The sequence below is a fragment of the Haplochromis burtoni genome, unplaced genomic scaffold (assembly GCF_018398535.1).
Source record: "Haplochromis burtoni strain Fernald_Lab_line unplaced genomic scaffold, NCSU_Asbu1 Contig_17, whole genome shotgun sequence".
Lineage (NCBI taxonomy): Eukaryota > Metazoa > Chordata > Actinopteri > Cichliformes > Cichlidae > Haplochromis > Haplochromis burtoni.
The window spans coordinates 339,294-360,268 of NW_024582378.1; the positions used below are offsets into that span (position 1 = coordinate 339,294).

Here is a 20,975-nt window from a genome sequence, read left to right on the forward strand (position 1 = left end):
GGATACAAGCGGCAGAAATGAGCTTCCTCCGAAGGGTGGCTGGCCTCTCCCTTAGAGATAGGGTGAGAAGTTCGGCCATCCGGGAGGGGCTCAGAGCAGAGCCGCTGCTCCTCCACATCGAAAGGAGCCAGCTGAGGTGGTTCGGGTATCTGACAAGGATGCCACCTGGGCACCTCCTGGGGTTGGTGTTCCGGGCATGTCCCACCGGGAGGAAGCCCCGGGGCAGACCCAGGACACGCTGGAGAGATTATATCTCTCGGTTGGCCTGGGAACGCCTTGGTGTTCCTCCGGATAAGCTGGAGGAGGTGGCTGGGGAGAGGGAGGTCTGGGCTTCTCTGCTTAGGCTGCTGCCCCCGCGACCCGGCCTCGGATAAAGCGGATGAAGATGGATGGATGGATGGAATTTTAAAATTGTGAAAAAGTTAAAAAACTACAGCTTGACTGTTCCTGTAAAATCTGTATCCCTGTGAAAATGCCTGCCAAATATTGTATTAGTGAAACATATCTGTCCTGTAGTGGACAGAAAGTGAAATTAGATATAAAATCAAAGTGCAGTTATTATGTTAATGACTGGTTGTCCATGTACCTAATAGCTCTTGAGCAATAAAATGTTTAAAGATTTAATATGACAGTATCGACTCATTTGGTTCATCTTAGTTTTTTTCTCCTCGTGTGTAAACTTGAATGAAATATTAATGTCTCGAATTATGGGCAAAACACAAACATGCCTGAAAAACCATTGAGTGTTTTTTTCCTCTCAGTCACTGTCTGTCTCTCTGTTCCTCTGTAAATAATTATAGCCACTACTTGGGACTTTCCCTCAGCTGAAAAGATTCAGAGATGAGATTGTCTTGTTGTAAGATGTCACTGAAGGTCTGGAGGGTTGAGTTGTGAATAAGTGCTTTTTAACAGCCAGCATTTTGCAATTCTCTGCTGCTACATGCACAGAGCTGCAGCTGACAGATGTGTTTGGCTTTGATTGAGTGTAGTTTGGAAGTGCAGCATGGCAGATTTCAGCCACCTGTTTTTAAATGTCCAATATTGATCAGTACTTTTGGTTCAGGCCTGGATAGGATCTTTATTTGTAGTGAAGGCCAGCAGGTCAGGGAAGCCCCTTCAGCATTTCAACACAATGATTCTTCTTCGCATAAAGCCATGAAGACAATTCTGCAGAAGTATTTAAGTGTCCTGCACAGTCTTGACCTTAACCCCATCAGCTTCAGACATGAACTGGAATGCAAACTGCCATCCAAGCCTTGTCTCCCCACATATTTAAGTAATCCTTATGTAAATAAAAGAGTGCAGCCTCCTGGTAGTTGGCTTTTAACCCTTCCTAGAAAGTCCTCTCAAGAATAGTGGGGCCTTTGAAGCAGCAGTTTAATAAGCTGCAATTTTTAATGTGTTTATTTAACCTTTAAAAAGGTTTAAGATGCCGTTTAGTGCAGCTGTGATTCGGTCTGCTAAGGATTTCTTTTCAAGCGTGATCCCTGTTGGCAGGTGTTCAGCATGTAGCTGAGAAGAGAATTTACTTAAAGCACAAAATTGCATTCCTTACAGTTATCGGCTGAGAAACAGACAAAAGATGACAGATTCATGCCATCATACTGACTCGTCCTGAATTGTTTTGTGTGGCTTATTTCCTGCTGTCTTTACATTTGTGTTAAATCACTTCTGGTGATTTTCTTTAAAAATGTTTAAAATACCTTTCTAGAGAGGAAAGCAAGAACCAACAGGTTACCTAACAGACTTATTTACTTTACTTCTGATCTGAATGTTATTTATTCATTGATTGATTTGATGTGTGCTGTCCAGATTTGCAGAAATGTCTGCTTTCTCTTGAATACGATGCAGTGTCTGTTTCCGAGAGCCTTTGGCTAACTAACCATGAAAAAAGACTGAAAAAGGACTTAATCATGTCATTCGGATAAAACACAGTGCTTATGGATCTGTTTCTGTCCTGGTACTTCTAGGTTGAATTGGAGGTAGAAGAGGAGGAGGAAGAGGAGGAAGGGGATGCTGTAGAAGTGGAGGAGGTGGAGATTGTTAATGTCATACAGTCGAAACCACCTCCAGTGATAGAGAAGATCTCAAGGAGGGAGGTGAGGACTGAGTTGAAGGAGATACCAGAGCCAACAAAGCTGGACACACGTTACTTCGGCGAGCTGCTGGCTGATGTCTACAGGAAGAACTGCGACATCCACTCCTACATCTCCGAGCATGTGTCCAAGATCCGTGGACAGTAAGTAAACTTTAGGCATTTAAGTTCACATCTACATCAGTGTACACACAAGATTAAAATTACTTTATCTATTTGGTGCTAATTTACAAAAACAGCTACCTCAAGATGCTTTATATTGTAAGTTACACACCCCACAAAATTAGAGGGAAAATCTCAACAATCAATACATCCCCTATGAACAAGCACTTGGCAACAATAGGGAGGAAGTACTTCCTCTTAACAGGAAGTAACCTCTGGCAGAACTCGGCTTAGAGAACGGCAGCTTTGCGCCTCAACTAGTCGATGGGAGTGAAGGAAAAGAAAAGAGAGCATAGGGAGAGGGGACAAAAGCCACTATAAGAGAGAAGACAGTAATAAAACACATGGGGAGTGAATGACGTGAGCACAGAAGAAACCTTCAATGCATCATGGGAAGACCGCCAGCAGCCTGAGCCATAACTAATGGATGTTTCTGGGTCATCTGATCCAGCATTAATGATATACTTCATTCAGTTCATTTAAAAAACAAAACAAAACAATATACTTTTTAATATTTTTTTTTTTTACTGTATAATCATAAAAGTAGATAAGATGTCTGTCGTCTGAATTCAAACTTGAAGCTGTTTTCAGAGGAGAGGCTCCGCCTCCCATTCTAAAACTTTAAGAACCACTGAATAAACAAGTAGCAAATGGCCTGTTCGTGCTGGTGGTTGTGAAATGAAAACGATGCAATCCTTTTATAGCAAAGTAAAGTTTGGTAGTTTTAGCCTGTTGACATATCTTGTTCTTTGTTGCAAAGTTGGATTGCTCAACTTCTGATTGTGTAGGAAGAGTTGGTGAAGGAACAAATCACAGCAAAAATGACGCGTTGGTCAGTCAATAAAATTTTTCCTCTTTCCTTAAGTGTTGCAGGAGTTCCTGCATTGGAAAAAGGAACAAACACAGACAGATTTCAGGTATGATAGTAAGATATGGTACTAATCCTTTAAGATATAATGGAGCCTGATTATTCAAGACTTTGTAGGTGAGATGAAGGATTTTAAATTCAGTTCTGGAGCCTACTATAGTCTCTCCTTCTAGACTGTGTTTTTTTTTTTAAAAAAAAGCCTGATAATAAGGAATTCCAATTGTTCCAGATGTGTGGACTAGTTTCTTAGTATCACAGGATGTGACAGGATGTTTCTCATTTTAGGAATATTTTTGGCGTGAATATAACTGGTTATCATCTGCACAGCAGTTAAACTATATGCAGTGTTTTGTAATAAAATAGCCTAAGGGAAGAGTCTTCATAATTTGAGGTTAAATCCAAGCTTACTTTTGATTTTTATTTAATTTTAGCATTTTAACCTCTATTCTTATATAAAGCAGATGCAAGAACTACTTGAAAAGAATGAGTTTATGAAAAAAACTCACACAGCGTTCTTGCTCCCTGTTTCAACTTCTTGCACTGCTATTTAAGCAGTGATGTGAAATGAGGACATCTATTGTCTGGTTCTCAGACATGCTCTGCAACAGTTTTAGTGCAGAATGCAAAGCTGGCCATGACCTAGTCAAAACACGAAGCTTTTATTTTGTGTGATATGCTTTTAAAAAAAGAAAAGTTTTAACTGAGAAGTATGGATTTATTTTGAAGAGGAAATTTCAAATATCTTACTCTGGAATAAGTAAAGTACCAGGGGACAAAAGGAAACCCCGGTCCTTATTACCAGACAAATAGCCTTTCGCAAAGAAATCTTCCATTTCTACCAGATTTTGGAGTTTAGCACAACTGAGAAACATCTGTGTCATGCTTTGGTTAAATTACCCAATGCATCATGCTCCACTGCATTAGAGGGAGTTGTCTTTCAAACCATTACGGAGTTGTTCACCTCCACGTTATGATGAAACCTTTCTATCATGAGGGGAGGGGCCTCCATGATGACTCCAGTCCACACAGACATGAAAAACTAAAAAACCTGTGGGAGATCTTTTACTGACACCGGCACGATCTGCAACCCCATCGTCAAGCACCAATCATCTAATGTTGGATATTTCTTTAACATCACACCTTTCTGTCTGTCCACGGAAAGGTGAGATGTTATACGCATACATCGTTTTGACTTGGACTGCTGTACACCATTTAGATAAGCTGTGTGAGATTGTCATGGAGACAGACACTGGGTTTGGCAGCTTGGATTAGTTTCATGTGCAACATGCTCAAACAGGTTGAAGGCGAGTTTCGGGTTGGCTTCTCTCGCTCGTAACTCCCACAGTTTCTCGTCTCTGATCTCCTTACAGTACCTCGCAGTTCCCCTTCAAATTCCCAGGTGAGGTCATGCTGGTGAAGCCCATTCAGATATCCACACACCCAGCATGTCGCTCCCCATTTTATAATCAATATACTAAAGACGGAGATGAACCACAGCACTGGATCTATACAGTGTGTGAGCACTGTTTGCAGCTGCTGTGGGAGACAACAGAACTGTGGTGATCAGTGTCACCTGCAAACTGTGTGATTGCTCTGTCATTTGGGAGAGATTCGGTGCTTTGGACACGGGTGTGACAAGTTGGAGTTTTGTTGGAGATGGTTTACATTAAAGAAACAGGAAAGCATTTTCAAATCAGATTGAAAACTTGATCAAAAGATTCTTCGTGCCGTGTTTGAGCTGTGCAAGAGTGATAATAGCATTCTGGATCACATGTTTTGGAATTTTCTTGTGCTTTTGTGATTGCTGACAGTGGATTCTGCAGTTTTTGATTTGTATTTTTTTAATTGTGTATATAGCTGTACACATGTTGTCTGTGAATCATAAGGAGTGCCTGCACAGTATGTACACCTGAAAACGTAACCTGGTACAGCACGTGTATTTTGAATGATCCATGCTGATTTTGCACATGTTCACCGTCATCAGTTTCTGCTTAATTTTCACATCACTCTGCATGTTAGTACAGGAAACCAAGGTAAGAAAAAAGGATGAACTGTAGGTCAGGTTTGCTAAAAAGGCCAATGGGAGTGAAATGGAGCTCCAATAAGTTAACACCCAGTTGATTCATGAGATGTGGGTGAGTGAGAGGGTAGCCATAACTTTTCACCTTCCTGCCAACCACCTACATGTCTCTAAATCACCGAGCACAGATGTACTTACTTGTTCCACACTATTGTACGTGCGCTGACTCACAGTCCAGACTAAGCAATTAGGCTGAAATAAATATCACGCTGACAAGTCTGATGAGATTCAGGGTGTTTTCATATAATCAAGAAATGTTTCCATGAAAAGCTGAAAACCTCTTTAAAATGCTGCAGCTGTCATTAGCCAGATCGCACACCTTGATGAATATGGATGGGACAGAGGAGCTAGTCAGAGTGGCACCAACAGGCGCTCCTCTGGGCACACAGGAAAACACACGAACTTATCCACACATAGAAAAGCACAGCACCAGGAAATGATCCTAAGATTTCATGTGACCTTAAGTATGGTGCCTAATCTCAGTATGGTCCTAAATTAAATTTTTCAACCATAAAATAAGTTTGTGCACCAAAAGGAGCCCAAATCGTTGATGCATCATCAGAGATGAACAGGTTTTTGTTCAGATAGAACAAAACAAGCCTACTGGAGCTCTTTCCAGTCCCGCTGTTTTACTCATTGTTTTCCTTGCTTTGTGTTCCAGGAAACACCAGATGGATTTGGGAAAAGATTCCACGGTGAGAAACAATCTTCCATCACACAAGTAACTGATAAGTGAATCTGAGGAGATCTCAGAGAGACACAACAACATTAGCTGTGGTCAAAATGAGTCACAACCTTGAAACTAATCAGATTTCAGACATTTTCTGCAGAATATGAGAGATTTTGACTAAAGTCCTCGGAAACAAAAACTAAAGTTTTATTGATTTAAAACGGGGTTTGGGGAGGGGGGGGGTACAGACATATACAGCACAACTGTAAACTGCAGTAGCAAAGCAAACATTAGTCACAAGGCATAGGGACAGCAAAGAAAAAACACAAAAACACAAAGTTAAAACCAATTATTGCCTCTTCCAGGAGATAACTCTGGATGAGAAGATTTTCCAAGCTTCGACAGTCGTGGGTCAAGCTTTATTTAATTTTGCTGTGGTATGTTCAAAACCAATAACACGGATAAGACATCGTCTCCAGAATGATTCCCTACAAATGTCAGGACTGAACCATTGCCTCGTAATAGTCTTCTTTGCGGATGTGAATCCAGCGAACAACATTTTGCATTGTATTTGTTTTAAGGAGATTTCAGAGGTATCATTAAGGAGACAAAGACCAGGATTGGGAACATAAAAAACTTCCAGTACCTCAGATAACACAGAGTTCACAAAGACCCAAAAATTGGATACAACAGGACAGTCCCAAAACATGTGCAAAAACGTGCCAGGTGATGAATAAGTAAAAGTGTTTTTGTCATTCTTTAACTTCAGGTGGATAAAGAGGAGGTGGAGTCTTTGATTCCAAAAGGAGCTACTGAACTGACCAAGCAACAAATGCGCTACCTGCTACAGGTAAGTGACAGACAGAAAGATTCCAATAATACACAAGTTTAATTAATAACACATTTTGCTATCAATGAGAATATAATCCCACAAATTCAAGCCTGTCACCTGACGACGCCTGGTCTCGTCTTATCTGAGAAGCTAAGCAGCGTCAGGCCCGGTTAGTACTTGGATAGATGGGAGCTGGGATTCCTCCAGCTGTCTTAGCTAACCACATGTCTTAGTTAATTATAGGCTGAATTCCAGCCTTCCTCTTATTTAAAAGGTTCCTGAAAGAGTAGCTGTGAAACAGCTGGGTGATCGTTTGCAGGGGAATTTTCTGCTTGAAGAGTTTCAGTCAGATTTCAGAATTCATCATAGTATAGAAACAGGACTAGTGAAGGTTAGATTGATCTTCTTATGGCCTCTGACAGTGGATTCAGCTCTGTGTTTATCCTGTTAGACCTTAGTAAAGCGTTCAATACTGTCAGTCATAATATTTTAATGCAGGGGCTGTAATACACTGTTGCTATTAAAGGAAATAGGTTGAATTGTATCACATGTAAATGGGGAGTCTTCTTCACACTCACTCTTACACACTGAGATTATAAAGACACAAATGTATTCCTCCTGATGATGAAACTTAGAACCTCATAATCATATCCAGATAAGATCATTAATAAGGTCAAATTAGTTACCGTTTGAAATTCTGTCTTTACCAGTAGCATCTGTGTTGGGCCGCCTAAAACAGCAGAATATGTGCTTTTTAAATAATATTTAAAGCATTGAGCTTCACGCCTTTGTTTATCTGTCCCCTCTCTGGTGTTACCTTCTCTGTGTTTGTGTGTCAGACTCGTCTCACTGCAGATAAGAGCATGCGTCTGCTGCTGTCCACCTTCAACAGTTTGAGAGAGGAGCTCATGCACATGTCGGAGGACCTGCGGGTAAGAAGGAGAAAAACACTTCAGACAAGTCCCAGCTCAGTCACCATAACTCAGACACTGTCCTCTGCAGCCCAGTGCTTGGTATCTGGATAAAAAGTAGGCTGGATCGGCTTTGTGTCTTCTTGGAATCTTGGAGAGAAACTGGAGCCGCTAGTTTGACTCTGCGGCGACAGCAAAAGAAAATAAAAAACTGTGGTAACAAACACAAACAGGAGTATAAATCAAAGCTGTCAGATCATCTTTAAGCAACTGAGAAAACTCCAGTACATGACAACAAACAAACAAACATCTCCTAAGAAAGAAAGTCAAAGAAAAAATGCTAACACTTTATAATATTGTAGGGGAATAAATATAGTGGTACATTCAATATGCTTCTATATTAAACATTCAAATTTCGGTATTAATGGGTTTAAGTCAGGAGTGTAAATGTGACCGTAACATCAACACCTCATGGTTCTGCCATGTCCACTTGAACCTATTTGGTTGATAACGACTTCAGTGTAACATCAGCACTGAGGGAGAACATGACAGAGGGTGTGGTTACATAAGTAAAATTCAGATCTGTACAGCAGCGTCTGTCAGGGTAGAACAGTATGCGCCCAAAGGCTTCACGCATCGTATATGAGCTTTTTCCACAGGGGTGCGAGTTACTTAAATAGTTTCAATTAGACAGGCACGTACAGGACACCAGAAAGATAGTATCAAACTATTAATGAGGTGTGGTGAGTCACATTCATTGTGCTTACATTTCTGAAGAAAAACAATTAACGTTTTAAACTGACAAGGAATCAAAAATGCAAATGTGTGTTTTCTCTGATTCCAACAACAAGCCCAGTGTAATGACTAATCTGAATCCAGAAGCAAAGAAGAAGGCATGTCAGCGATCATGAAGTATATGATTATTACTGTTAAAGATGTGATATGTCTGTCTGATATTACAGCGTCTGGAGAGTGAGAAGGACTCTTTGGAGAGAGATCTGAGTTTCAAAACAGACCAGGCTCGGCAGTATGACTCCCTCCTGGCGACCGTCCGAGAAAACAACAGACAGCTCCAGGTACTCCACGTGTGTCTGTCTGTTAGTGTGTGTGCCAAATATTCATGAACAAAATTTGTTTCTCCAAATTGTGCTTGGAGAAACCACCGTTTTGATGAGTAACTTGTATTTGGTTTGTTTCATAATACCACAAAAACACTGGAGGGGAAAAGAGCCAGTTTAATTCCAGTACAGTTTCTTTTAATGTCAGTGTCTACATACAGAGACAGAACCCGAACTATCAGACAATCATGAGCAAGCATGGCAGGGTTTTGGAAGAGGAGACCTGCAGGCAAAACCAGGCTGAGGGACAGGCTGGTACTACAGTATGAAATGGACCAATGAGAGGCTACAAAATTACTTTAAACAGCCAAAATTATTAAGATTTTCAGTGTCAGAGGTTTCTTTTAGTGGCCTCTCTCTGCTTAGCAGGTAGAACTTGGTTACCCAAGGCTAAAAAATATTACATTTTTTGTTGCCTTTATCTTTAGGTCTCTACACCAGAACAAGCTACTGTAGTTTACCAAAGTGCTTGCAAAGCCAGCTGTCAGTCAAAGTGCCCATGAGTCCAATATACAGATGTAAAATTAAAAATTCACCACCATAGTGTTGGCATCCAGTGATGGGGGATCACAAGCCAGTGTGCTCCTAGTGCCTGTTCCCTGCATAAATGGAGAGGGTTAAACGTTTGCGTTAAATCAAATGTGCTGATCATCAAGAATGAGATACTGGAAATGGGAGAAAATGTGCTACTGTTGGGTGAAGACAGAGGAGGAAAGGCAGGTGTGTAAATGTGAGATTAGGGACACTAAATGTAGGGCCTGTGAGTAGTAAAGGGAGAGAGCTGGTTGATATGATGGAGAGATGAAACATAGATATGTTGTGTATTCAGGAGACAAGGGTGGAAGGGAGGTGGATTCAAACTGTTCTACGATGGTGTAGATAGGAAGAAAAATGGAGTAGTTGCGATCTTGAAGGAAGACTATGTGAATAGTGTTGAGGTGGAGAGAGCGCCAGACAGGGTCTAGAGTTTCATGCTGGAAATAATAAGAAAATATGATGAATGTTTAAAGTGTGTCAAGGAGCTTGCAAAGAAAATCATCTGGACTTCTTTAAGTGACTTGAAGACGTTTCACCTCTCATCCGAGAAGCTTCTTCAGTTCTAAGGTCAAATGGTGGAGAGTCCCAGATATAACCTAGTGGGCGTTAAGGCGTCTGGGAAGGGATCTCAAAACTGGATTATAGATGGCAGACAGTTGGTGTCGTAAACCCCCGCCTCTGTTCAAAGATGGTCGCTCACAGTGGACATAGATGGCTTCTTTCACTCCTCTTTCAAACCATCTGTCTTCCCTGTCCAAAATGTGAACATTGGGATAAAGAGTGTCCTTTATCCTTAAGATGCAGATGGACTGCTGAGTCTTGTCCTGTGGAGGTGGCTCTTCTGTGTTGTGCCATGCGCTTGTGAAGTGGCTGTGTGGTCTCTCCAATGTAGAGGTCTGAGCATTCCTCGCTGCACTGTACAGCAAACACCACATTGTTAAGTTTGTGTTTTGGCGTTTTGTCTTTCGGGTGAACCAGTTTTTGTCTGAGCGTGTTCCTGGGTCTGAAATGCACCGGGATGTCATGCTTGGAGAAAACTCTCCTGAGTTTTAAAGTGTGTGCCCCACAGGTTGGAAGTCAGATGAAAGAGAGGATTTCTGGACTAAGTGTTAGAAGAGAGTCTTCATTGAGGAGAGAGTGGTGATTGGAGCGGACTTCAATGAACATGTAGGTGAAGGGAGCAGGGAGCAGAGGAGGTCCTGGGTAGCTATGGTGTTAAGGAGAGAAATGTTAAAGGATACATTGCGGTTGTTAAGAGTGACTGCTGTCATTTCCACTAATAGTCACAGAGAAGTATTTTACTACAGTTGAAGGCTGTGTGTAAAAAAATCAAAAAACAAACTTTACGTATTATCACATCACTATGAAAATTGCCAGAAAAAAAGGCGGTTCCATTCTTTCACGCGTGCCGACTATGAAAACAGAATTCCAGAAATCCAGAGTTTTCTGGAGGCATGTTTGCAAAGACAACAGAGAGCTATGACCTGTTTTGCCTTCCAGCATGGGCAGGACTCAGTTGCACTCTTCATAGAAAGTGTTTCATTGCAGTCACTGGCCAGCGTTACTGTGCAAATAGTGGAGATGTTTCACTTAAGGATCAAAATGAGGAAAACCTGAACAACCCAGCTATTTTTTTTAATCTTTGAAAATGTGTGCTGCTTCTGTGAATCTATCTGCATGGGTTCATGTATCAGAGAAGGAGAAATGTAAGTAGCTTTGCTACTTTTGCTTGTCAGTTCATCTAAAAAGGCAATTCTTTATTTGGAATGAGGACACGCAAGATGTTTGTAGTGATTCCTCAGAGTATGGATTACTGCATATGCACAAATAGCAGGTCGACGTTGAGGCAAGAATTTGACCTTCAGTTTAATAAATAATACTCTTCGACACAGTCAGGTACTGCAGTTTCTGACTGTGTTGGATTCGGGCGTCTACATAGCGTCTATGTGTGTTGTCTTTCTGCAGCTGTCTCTGAAGGAATCCCAGGCCGCCCAGCGTTCACTGGAGAGCCAGATCATGAGCAAACAAAGTAGCGACTCGAATCGTGACTTCAAGCTGAAAGAGATGGAAGCAAGAATGAAAGCAATGGAGAATGAGAACAAGATGCTCCGACAGAAGGTAAAGCTGGATATGCTTTTTTCCCCTTCATGAGCTACATCTCTTTAAATAAAGAAAGTTATGCAGTCATTTAGCAAAATGTGTTTTTGAAATCTTTTGTCTTTTTGTCTTGTCTGTCCCTCCTATCAGCTGGCTGGACAAGGTAGCAGCTCCACCTTTCAGATCAAAACAGACGAATTATCCCGTCAGTACAATGAGCAGCTCAGCACCTTGACTCGAGAGAAAGATCGGGAGATCGAGAGGCTGAGGGTAAGACAGGAAGAACTAGATTCTCATCAAAATGAAGAAAAAAAAAAAAATAGACCACAGAAGTTTGGTTTTCAGATAGGTAAGTGGCGAGCTACAGAAGCTGCACAAAAGTTGATTTGTCGCCAAAGATCTGCCTGCCTAATATTGCATTGGTCCCTGTTCGGCTGCCAAAACAGCCCTGACTCATCGAGGCATGGACTCCACTAGACCCTTGAAGGTGTGCTGTGGTATCTGGCACAAAGATGTTAGCAACAGAGCCGTGTAAGTCCTGTAAGTTGCGAGGTGGGGCCTCCACGGATCAGATGTGTTTTTCCAGCACATCGCACAGATGCTCGATTGGATTGAGATCTGGGGAATTTGGAGGCTTGTCGTTGTGCTCCTCAAACCGTTCCTGAACCATTTTCACTCTGTGGGAGGCCACATTATCCTGCTGCAAGAGGTCACAGCCATCAGGGAACATTGTTTCCATGAAAGGATGTACGTGGTCTGCAACAGTGCTTACGTATGTAGTATGTGTCAAAATAACATCCACATGGATAGCAGGACCCAAGGTTTAACAGCACAACATTGCCCACAGTATCACAATGCTTCCTGTTTGCCTGCTTCCCATAGTGAGTGCTGGTACCAGAAACCATGAAATAATGATTAATGTTAGATGACGGTGCATCCCGGTGCTTGTATTTAAGGAAGGCATTGTTTTTCGCTTGCACGTTGTTGGCAGTTTCAGTTGCATGTTATAGGCCAGAAACATAAAAATATATCTTCTAACATGCTCCCAGTCGTAGTCTTACCTAAACTCATTTTTTTTTCCTGGTTTGCTCTCCGTCTCTTGCTCTAATCTCTCCAGACCCAGATAACAAGGATTCAGACAGAGGTCACCACTGACAGGTCGTCCTCAGAGAAGAGTCTTCAACTGAAGATCACAGAGCTTCTCACCATGTTGGAGCAGCAGAAGACCACCATCTCCAAACAAGAGGAGGTCTGCAACACACAACACATCAACACTGTGTTTAATTTTGTGCCAGTCAAAGATGGAAGACTATCAAAAGGATCAGTCGAGACAAACCGGCGCTCTCAGAATCAAGAGACTAAATAGAATCAGCTGGATATTAGATAAAATAGCTGTTTTTCAGTTCGTTTTATAAAGAATCTGTTAAACCTTAAATACAGATCAAGTATTAATTATATCTGGAGACCTGGCTGTGATGAAAAGCAGACCAACAGGTTTGTAATGATGGACTAAAACAAAGATGAGTGGGTACAGCTGCCTGTGTCCAACTTTGAGTTCAAATAGCCCCACCTCTAATTTCCACCCTCTCACAGTTGTTAAGAAGAGGGAAAACCTATAGAAATAACTTTTTTCTACAGGCTCTGACCCTGCCTGTTGCTGCTGTAAAAGTTTGGTATTTTGACACTAAAAGCCATTTGGGAATGGAGATGGAGTCAGTTAGCAGCCTCACGTGGCCATTTGAGGTACTGCAAAGACATTCAGTTTGAATTTAACTAAAGTGGGGTTATTTTTCCACACAATATCAGCTTCAATATCAATATAGTCACAAAGTTTAATACTGAGATCTGCATATGCGGAAGCAGTCTGATTAGATATTTCTAGGTAGAAATAGGCTTTTTATATGTAGATTATAAACTGATAGTGAAGGTAATGATTTTACCGTCTGCCATTTTTCACACCCGCAAAAAAGGGTAACTGGTGAAGCTCCTGTGACATCGTCCGACTCATTCTGTTCACTGATCCTGCTGTGTTTCCAGTTAAAACCAGTCTGGATTCAATTATGTGCAAACTGCAAAAGCAATTTTAGTAAAGCACAATTTTCCTTTATCACCATCAGACTTACTACATTTTGGATGATCAACAGATTTGTCTTTAGTCATGCAGAAACAAACTGAATGCTAAAAATGAAGGTTGTAAATGAAGAAAACAAAGCCGGCACCTTTCAGGTCCAACTACATTCCTCTGGCTGAAAGATGATAGTTAATTTAATTTCAAATTCTGTTCTTCTCATTCTAATTCCGTTGTTTTCATTCAAATTCCCGTGCTTTCATTCTATTTTTTTGTCTTCATTCAAATTCTGTTGTTTTTATTCAAATGCTGTTCTTCTCATTCAAATTCCGTTGTTTTCATTCAAATTCCTGTGCTTTCGTTCTAATTCCGTTGTTTTCATTCAAATTCTGTTGTTTAACCTCCGGCGCGTTTGATTACCTCAGGTGGCTCACATCACATACTAGCGCAATTAAAACTGCACAAACTGCAGGAAATAGTTTTGCTCGACATTCATTTGCTGTGAAGTTAACAGTAAAAAAGACTATAAATTCCATACCATGTGTTGGTACTCGAGTTCCATTTTACTCTGACACATTTAAAAAATTGCCTAAATGAATGCAAAGTGACTGGAATGAGTGTGAGCTATCTGTGTGGAGCACAATGTGCCGTTTAACTGATGGCTTCTTGTGGTCCTCAGGAGATCAGAAGGCTGATGCAGGACAGGAACAGCAGCTCCAAGAATGTCACTAAGACCATCATCACCAAAAGGTACGAAATAACTATGACAGATTGCTGCCAGACAAGATAACTTTATATCAAGTTAACTTATGTTAAGTGACCCTTAACTCTGCTGATTCTACTGACTGAGTTCTTGCTAGCTCATGCTGAAAATGCTTTGAAGCAACGTGACGTGTAGGACTAACCCAGCAACCACAGTCAAAGCCTGACGTTATCTTCTCAGGTCTTTGAACGGTGGGCATCTTTTACATAAGGCAGGTCATTAAATGTGGCACTGAAAGACACCCATTTGGACACACAGTAAAAGAGTGGGATTTATCTTAAGTGGAATGACATGAAAACCAAACCTTTAATACCCTTTATTCTTGATTTTTAATCACAAATTCCACAGGAGTACTTGTACAGCTTGCCGGTGTGGCTCTTCTTAATTAATGCGATTATGGAACGTGTTGTTTGGCCGAAGAGAGAAAAAGGAGAAAAACACAATAGAACAAAATTATTTAATCTATTGTGTTTTGGGGAGATCTGTTTTTTTAAACTGCCACCTATTACACTTTCAAAAAGATAAGTGACAGTTGAATCACTTGAATGCAGTATATACAGACAAATTCTAACCATCCACGAGACTCACAATCTGAGAATAACAACTAAATGTGCGTTTGCAGGTACAGGAACCAGTACCCGATCCTTGGTCTGCTCAGTGATGATTACCAGGTCACCTCACCTGTCAAAGAAGACAAGACCATCGTCATCGAGAGAAGTGGACAGATGATCAAACAGGTAAAAACAGGAGGCGAGAGTGAAGGGTGAGAGTGAGCAGGTCACTTTCACTGAGCTGCTCTACATTCCACACTGATTTAATGAGCGACAGCAGTGCACCTGTACATACAGCTGCATTAAAAAATATTAGGTTTGTTGAAAAAGAAATTACCAATAGTTCATATGTTCTTGAATTTACATGTATGTGTTTATAATTCGACGTGATTTGAACTGAGATTCTGACAGAAAAACTGACAAACTGCACAAAATGTAAAGACTTTTGTGGGACTTTAAGTTAATTTTGCAGATTTACAACTTGATGCAAACAAAAAAAACTGACAAAGGTGAAAATAAACGAATAAAACAATCCACATGTGGGCACACGGCTAGATTTTATATCAATTGATTGTCAAGCAGCTTCATTACATGTGCAACAAAGTCTATCATCATTATCGGCTCTTAAGTGACAAATAGAATGTTAAAAAGGGGAAATTCAAACTTCAAACTTGGAGTTTATTTCATGCATAATGTCAAATCTTAAAAGAGTTCAAGTAAATCAGTGTTCATTATTCAGAAATAATAAATATAAAAACTGCACTTTTTGCGTGCTGTGAAAGCAAGATATCTTATTTTATTATTGACCTACACTGTTTGAAGTTTTCAGCTAAACAGCAAAGCCCTGATTATACTGTCTGTGTCTGCACGTGCCAGTTTTTCCGTGACTACATCGACTTGTCAAGTCCTCCTGCTTATATCAGAGATTGTTTTTATTTTTCTGATCATGAATTGTAATATTAAAGTATTTTGCAATGAAGCAGTAAAGGAGTAATCTACTGTGAAGGAATGTGATAGTCGGGACTCTGAGAATCCGTAAGACCGAGGCTCTTCAAATTGTGGAAACTGTGTTCTCTGTGCATCTTCTCCATTAAACAAGTGAAGCGTTTGCATATTTAAACTGAATTATAACAGCTCTACCTGTTTTTTTTATTTTGAAACAGGAAATCATTACAACCCCTTAAAGACACACTGCTTCTCTCCGACAGGAATGAACTATGACCAACCAGAAGATCCAGATGTCACCCCTATTCCCCTGCATGCTCCTCCCCCTCCCCTCAGGGCTCCCAGGGATGGTGGTGGTTGAAATCCCCTTCTTTGCCCCTAAATTTGGGATCTTTGCTTTGACCAAATTGTTTGGGGTGACAATTTTATCAAAATTTTCATTTTTTTTCCTTGTAACTAATAAAAAGGGAATTAATAATCTACTAATCACAGGCCAAATCTGATCAGATGATGCTACAGCCAGTTATGGATTGAGGCACGGGTAAAAAGAGTCACGACAACTGGGAACACGCTGAGATTAGAGTTGAACTGTCCGACGTGGATGGACGCTTCCTCTCTTTTCTCACCTTTATAACCTCATTCTGCTGGATTCACTAAATTTAACATTCAGTCTTATTTGGTTTGACTCTGCACTTTAGCACATTAATACAAAGCACTCAATGGAATCACTAAACAAGTGATTCTGCAATATACTGCAATACAGTCATCTGTGATACCTCACAAAGTTGGTATTTAAAGAAGAAATGGGAAAGATTGTACACTATGACCTGAAATTTAAAATCTTTCAGGCTTAGTCTGATATACAAGAATATTCACAGGAGATTGTATTGTGATATATTGCTCTGTTGATGATTATCTGTCCCATCTCTACCTAGCTGGGGCAAGATAAGTTTGGATTTGGTTCCACGTGGATGTTTGTCTTCCCATGCTGTAAAATTCTTGGATGGAAATAGTTTAAGTTTTGTTTCTAAGGAAGTAATATTCTTATTTATTTCCCATTTTCTTTCTAGAGGAAGGAGATTGTTTGAAATATATATACTTTATATGCTCTCTGTTCAGTTTATTAAGCCTACCTGTGCATCCTCATGCATCATAGTACAACGTGTCCGTTTTTGTTCATTCTTTGAACTGGCTGCACTAGACAGATATACCTAATAAAGTGACTTCAGTATTCTTAACTGTGAACACTATGAATAAGCTTTTCTAGAAAAGCTCTCCTGACAGACGTTTGCAAATCTATGCTTCTGTCTAAACACGAGAAGTTGTAAAAGAAACTGTCAAATCTGCTTAATTACCTTTGAAATCACTAAATGTCAAAAGATTGGATCAATGAGACAAGAAGTCTGCAGCTAACCGAAGGAAAACAATGCACCGCTGTGGAACCAAATGCTAAGTACCAAAGTGTCAGCCTCCAGTTGTCACCGATGTGTGTTTTGCCAAGACTGGTACCATGTAGCATGTAGCATGTAGCATGCAATCCTCCTCAAAGCCACCACAGCCATTCTTGCCCAGGGGACGAGGAAGTGGATGCATTTCTATGACTGCTACTCTGCATGTAAATATTTGTGTATATTTGTAAGCTGGGCGTGCTTAGTGTATGATCTCTCCAGTGCGCGTGTGGAATAATCCCCCTCTGCACTGTGGTTCTCATGATCATTTAACAAACGTTCTTAACGGGTAGTTTACTTCTGTTTAGTGCTAAGTGACTGGTTTTTTTTGTTCAGTGCATTTTACTTTATTTGTAAGTTTTCTATGACTCAGAGGTGAATGGGTTCACATGTAGCTTTCATGTGCGATCTCGGGTTCGGGGTGTGTGATGCCTCACATTCGTGTGAGAAAATTCAGGCTTGATTGGACGCCTCCGGGTGCGAAGCATCACATTGGGCGGGAGGGTGGGAGGGGAATATAGCTGGAACTGAAGCATGATTTTGGGAAGGGGGGGTGTTAAGATGGTGCAAGAAGATTTAAAGCACAATATCATATAAACTTTATGCCCGAGTCTGTTTCTGTTTCAGCTTCTTTTTTCTACTCTTCTTACATAAAAGCAGAAGGCTTTGTGTCTACTGGGTAGCACTCATACCCCTTTTCCACCGATGCAGGTGCCCAGTCTATAGCCAGTTCCGTGTGTTTCTACCAAGAAAAGACCAGTGCCCATGCCAAAAAACCTGGCATCAGAACGGCACCACAAAATTTCCCGGCCGAGAGTTGGGATCACTGACATCAGTGGTGTGGGAGGGGCTACCACAAGAAAATGAAGAATGATTGGTAGGTACAGTCCACAGTTTCTGGCTGCCATGATTTTCTTAAAATAGAACTTACCTCAACTCCCTGACACTACATAGTCGGTCCTAAAACCTGTTGCATTGTGGTGCTGAAGACAGAACTGGCTCAACACTATTACTGGCACCAGTATCAGATGGTGTTAAAGAGGTATTGAAGGCACTGTAGCCTGCTTTACTGGCTCATCAGCAGCTTGTGGTTTACATGAAATAGAACACTGAAACTACTGACTTTAAACTGAGGCTGTGTATTTGTTACTGCGCCACAAGCTTAAAAAAATATCTGCTAATAACCGAATGTCTGGGTTGGATGGTAATAAATTATATTAAGGGCAAATGTATTTGCAGAACTCAAAAGAAAATTCAGAATTTTAAATGTATGATTTTAAAGTAATTAAACAGTTTTTGGATTAGATTTGTTTTTCTGTTTTGAATTTATTGTAAGACAGTTCTAATGAAAAAAAAACAACTTCCATACAAAGTTAATTTTCAACATAATCTGACCCAAAATGATGAAAGCATAGAGAAGGTCCAGTTATTGTTTTCATCCTCTTTTTAAAAAACAACCACCAATCCGTGATTGTCTACTAAACCTGCTTATGTTGTCGTTGATTTGTATTGTAGTATACTGATGCTGATGATGGGGTATAAAATACAGTTAATGATTGTTTGTAAGTGATATAGACAACAGTGAAGTAATATTACAAGATCTTTGTAAAACAATGTGTAGTTCTTCCTTTAAAGAACAGCACAAACTGGCTACAACCCGAATAGAAAGACGTGAGAGGTAAAAGTGATGGTGACGCCTCGACTGGCAGCTTTATTTAAATGCATTTAAATCAACTCCAGTGCTCGAGAGCTACTTTTCCTTTTTTTTACCCCAACACAGCTGAATCAAATGATTGGATTATCTCTTCAGCATGCCATCAAGTTTGGCAAAGGCCTGGTAACAAGCCATTCATTTGATTCAGGTGTGTCGGAACAAGGATGCATCTAAAAGCTGCAGGACAGTAGCTCTCCAGGACTGGAGTTGGACACCCCTGATTTCCTTTCAGTGTTACAAGCAAAACAGCAGTCTTGACCATTAGCAGTGAAAAGTGGCTTTATGCAGAGCTGTAGAAATAAAAGCATTTTCTTCTCTTTGATCTTTGTTCTTTGGCCAGTCTCAAATATGACTTCTACTTTACAATCTACTGTGCTGAAAACTGAAGTCACCGCTTTGACAAGTCGAGACGCATGTTTTACGGGTGCCATTCAATAAAACATTTCTTGAATATGATGAAGGCAAGCTGAGGAGCTGTGAGACACACGTTTCCTTAATTCTGATACTTGACTTCTTGCTCATTTGGGTACTGAGGTTCTCATATCTGTTCTGTTCTGGTTGGAGCTGGTTTGTGCTCTTCTATGAAAGTCCAGCACACACATATTGGAGTATTTTATTGCAAGGAATAACTGATGAGGTTTAGTTTGTGTATTTTCAATATTTTGAGGGAATCATCAACCCCCAAATGCTCCTAGCTGTATTTGGTGCTTATGTATCGAGCGCACCAGTTTTCGTTGTGGTAAAATGCAATGCAAAGCAGGTTTTGTACTGATCAGTAAGGCTTTTAACAAAGTGAACTTAAAACAGGGAGTGTAATGTCCCACTGGAACACCACAGTGAATAAATGAGCTCCTGCATACCTGTATATTCTATTAAATGTCACAAATTAATAATGATTATATTGATATATCAGACCAATTTATCTATAAATTGAAAACATCTCCATTTCTGAGTCCAAACTTTAAAGAAGTTCTGAAGTAGTACTAACCCAAATTAAGTACGGCTCCTCTTGGTTTGCTGCTAAGTAATTTTACTGATCACCTGTTTTGCTGTCCCTCTAGTGCAGAGGTGCCTCGAACTCTTGAGGCCTGGAGTTCCCCACCTCTGCTCTAGTGTGTACAGGACTTGCAGCGTATAAACTGTACTACAGTCTCTGACTATTACATATTACATATTCCTCTCTTTCTGTCTCCTTGATTGTATATTTCTGCAGTTTATCGTGTCAAAAACATGTACAGATTTTTTTTTTTGCTGTGATGTGGTCTCAATGAGTTTCACACTGAACTGAATTCCTAACTATTTTAGTGTGTGCAACACATTCGGGTACTATAACTGGTTTTACAGGCTGCAGCTCTGATTTATAGCCTACTGAAAAAAACGCAAAGCCTCACACAGTGTCAACCACACTGCAAAAACACTCCTTGCACTAAACATCTGATTGACTCTAAAGACAGAAGAGTCGCCCAGTGGACACTCAGCTGCATTTCTGCAGGAAGCCTGTAAAACGATTTTTGACTTTGTGGAACCTGAAGTGCCTTAATGTGTTTACCATGTTAGCTACACGGATCATTTTAAACTTTGTGGTAACGGCTCTCTGATCGCCAAACGAGGTGCCTTCATTTGCTTGCTATCCTGATTAAACCCTGCCTTTCTTTTCCAGCAAAGGATCATCTGTGTGTTGAGCTAAATTAATTGGTTGTAGCTAATATGCAAAAAGATCTAAATGTCTAAATATATTTTCATATGCAAACTGTTTTCTTTATTTTTTCATTCCGAGAGAATTTGCCTCAGTCCTGTTTCAGCTGAGATGGATTGCAATTAAAACGAGTAATATATCTTTGAAGAAGTGCACTTGTGTTTGTACTTAAATTAAGATACAGCCTGAACGAAGCATTTATCAGATTATGGTCTTACTAAAGGGTCAGTTCACCCAAATGAAAGCACAGGTGTCTGACTTCCCTCTGTCCACACTGCTGGCTTTCACTTGTATGTATCTGGACTTTTTAAAAATCTATTCAGACTCCCTGTAACAAATTATCCAAACCTGAAGCTCCACATACTGGGTTAAGAAACAGAATACAAGTCACTTAAACTGGTTTAAAGTCTACAATGACAA

General features: G+C 40.4%; 1 protein-coding gene across 2 annotated transcripts in view; it reads left to right on the forward strand.

The window, feature by feature from the left end:
* Positions 1–20,702, forward strand: part of pof1b (POF1B actin binding protein) — a 38,256-nt gene extending 17,554 nt beyond the window's left edge. The window contains exons 3-13 of one of the 2 annotated variants that reach the window (XM_005915990.3): positions 1,971–2,239; positions 5,867–5,900; positions 6,645–6,725; positions 7,547–7,639; positions 8,581–8,694; positions 11,239–11,391; positions 11,521–11,640; positions 12,488–12,619; positions 14,118–14,188; positions 14,824–14,938; positions 15,916–20,702. In XM_005915990.3, the coding sequence (XP_005916052.1) occupies positions 1,971–2,239; positions 5,867–5,900; positions 6,645–6,725; positions 7,547–7,639; positions 8,581–8,694; positions 11,239–11,391; positions 11,521–11,640; positions 12,488–12,619; positions 14,118–14,188; positions 14,824–14,938; positions 15,916–15,936 (1,203 nt within the window). In that variant the 3' untranslated portion in view covers positions 15,937–20,702. The remainder of the gene's footprint in view (positions 1–1,970; positions 2,240–5,866; positions 5,901–6,644; positions 6,726–7,546; positions 7,640–8,580; positions 8,695–11,238; positions 11,392–11,520; positions 11,641–12,487; positions 12,620–14,117; positions 14,189–14,823; positions 14,939–15,915) is intronic. The other variant, XM_005915991.3, reaches the window with a different exon arrangement.
* Positions 20,703–20,975: the final 273 nt, after the last annotated feature.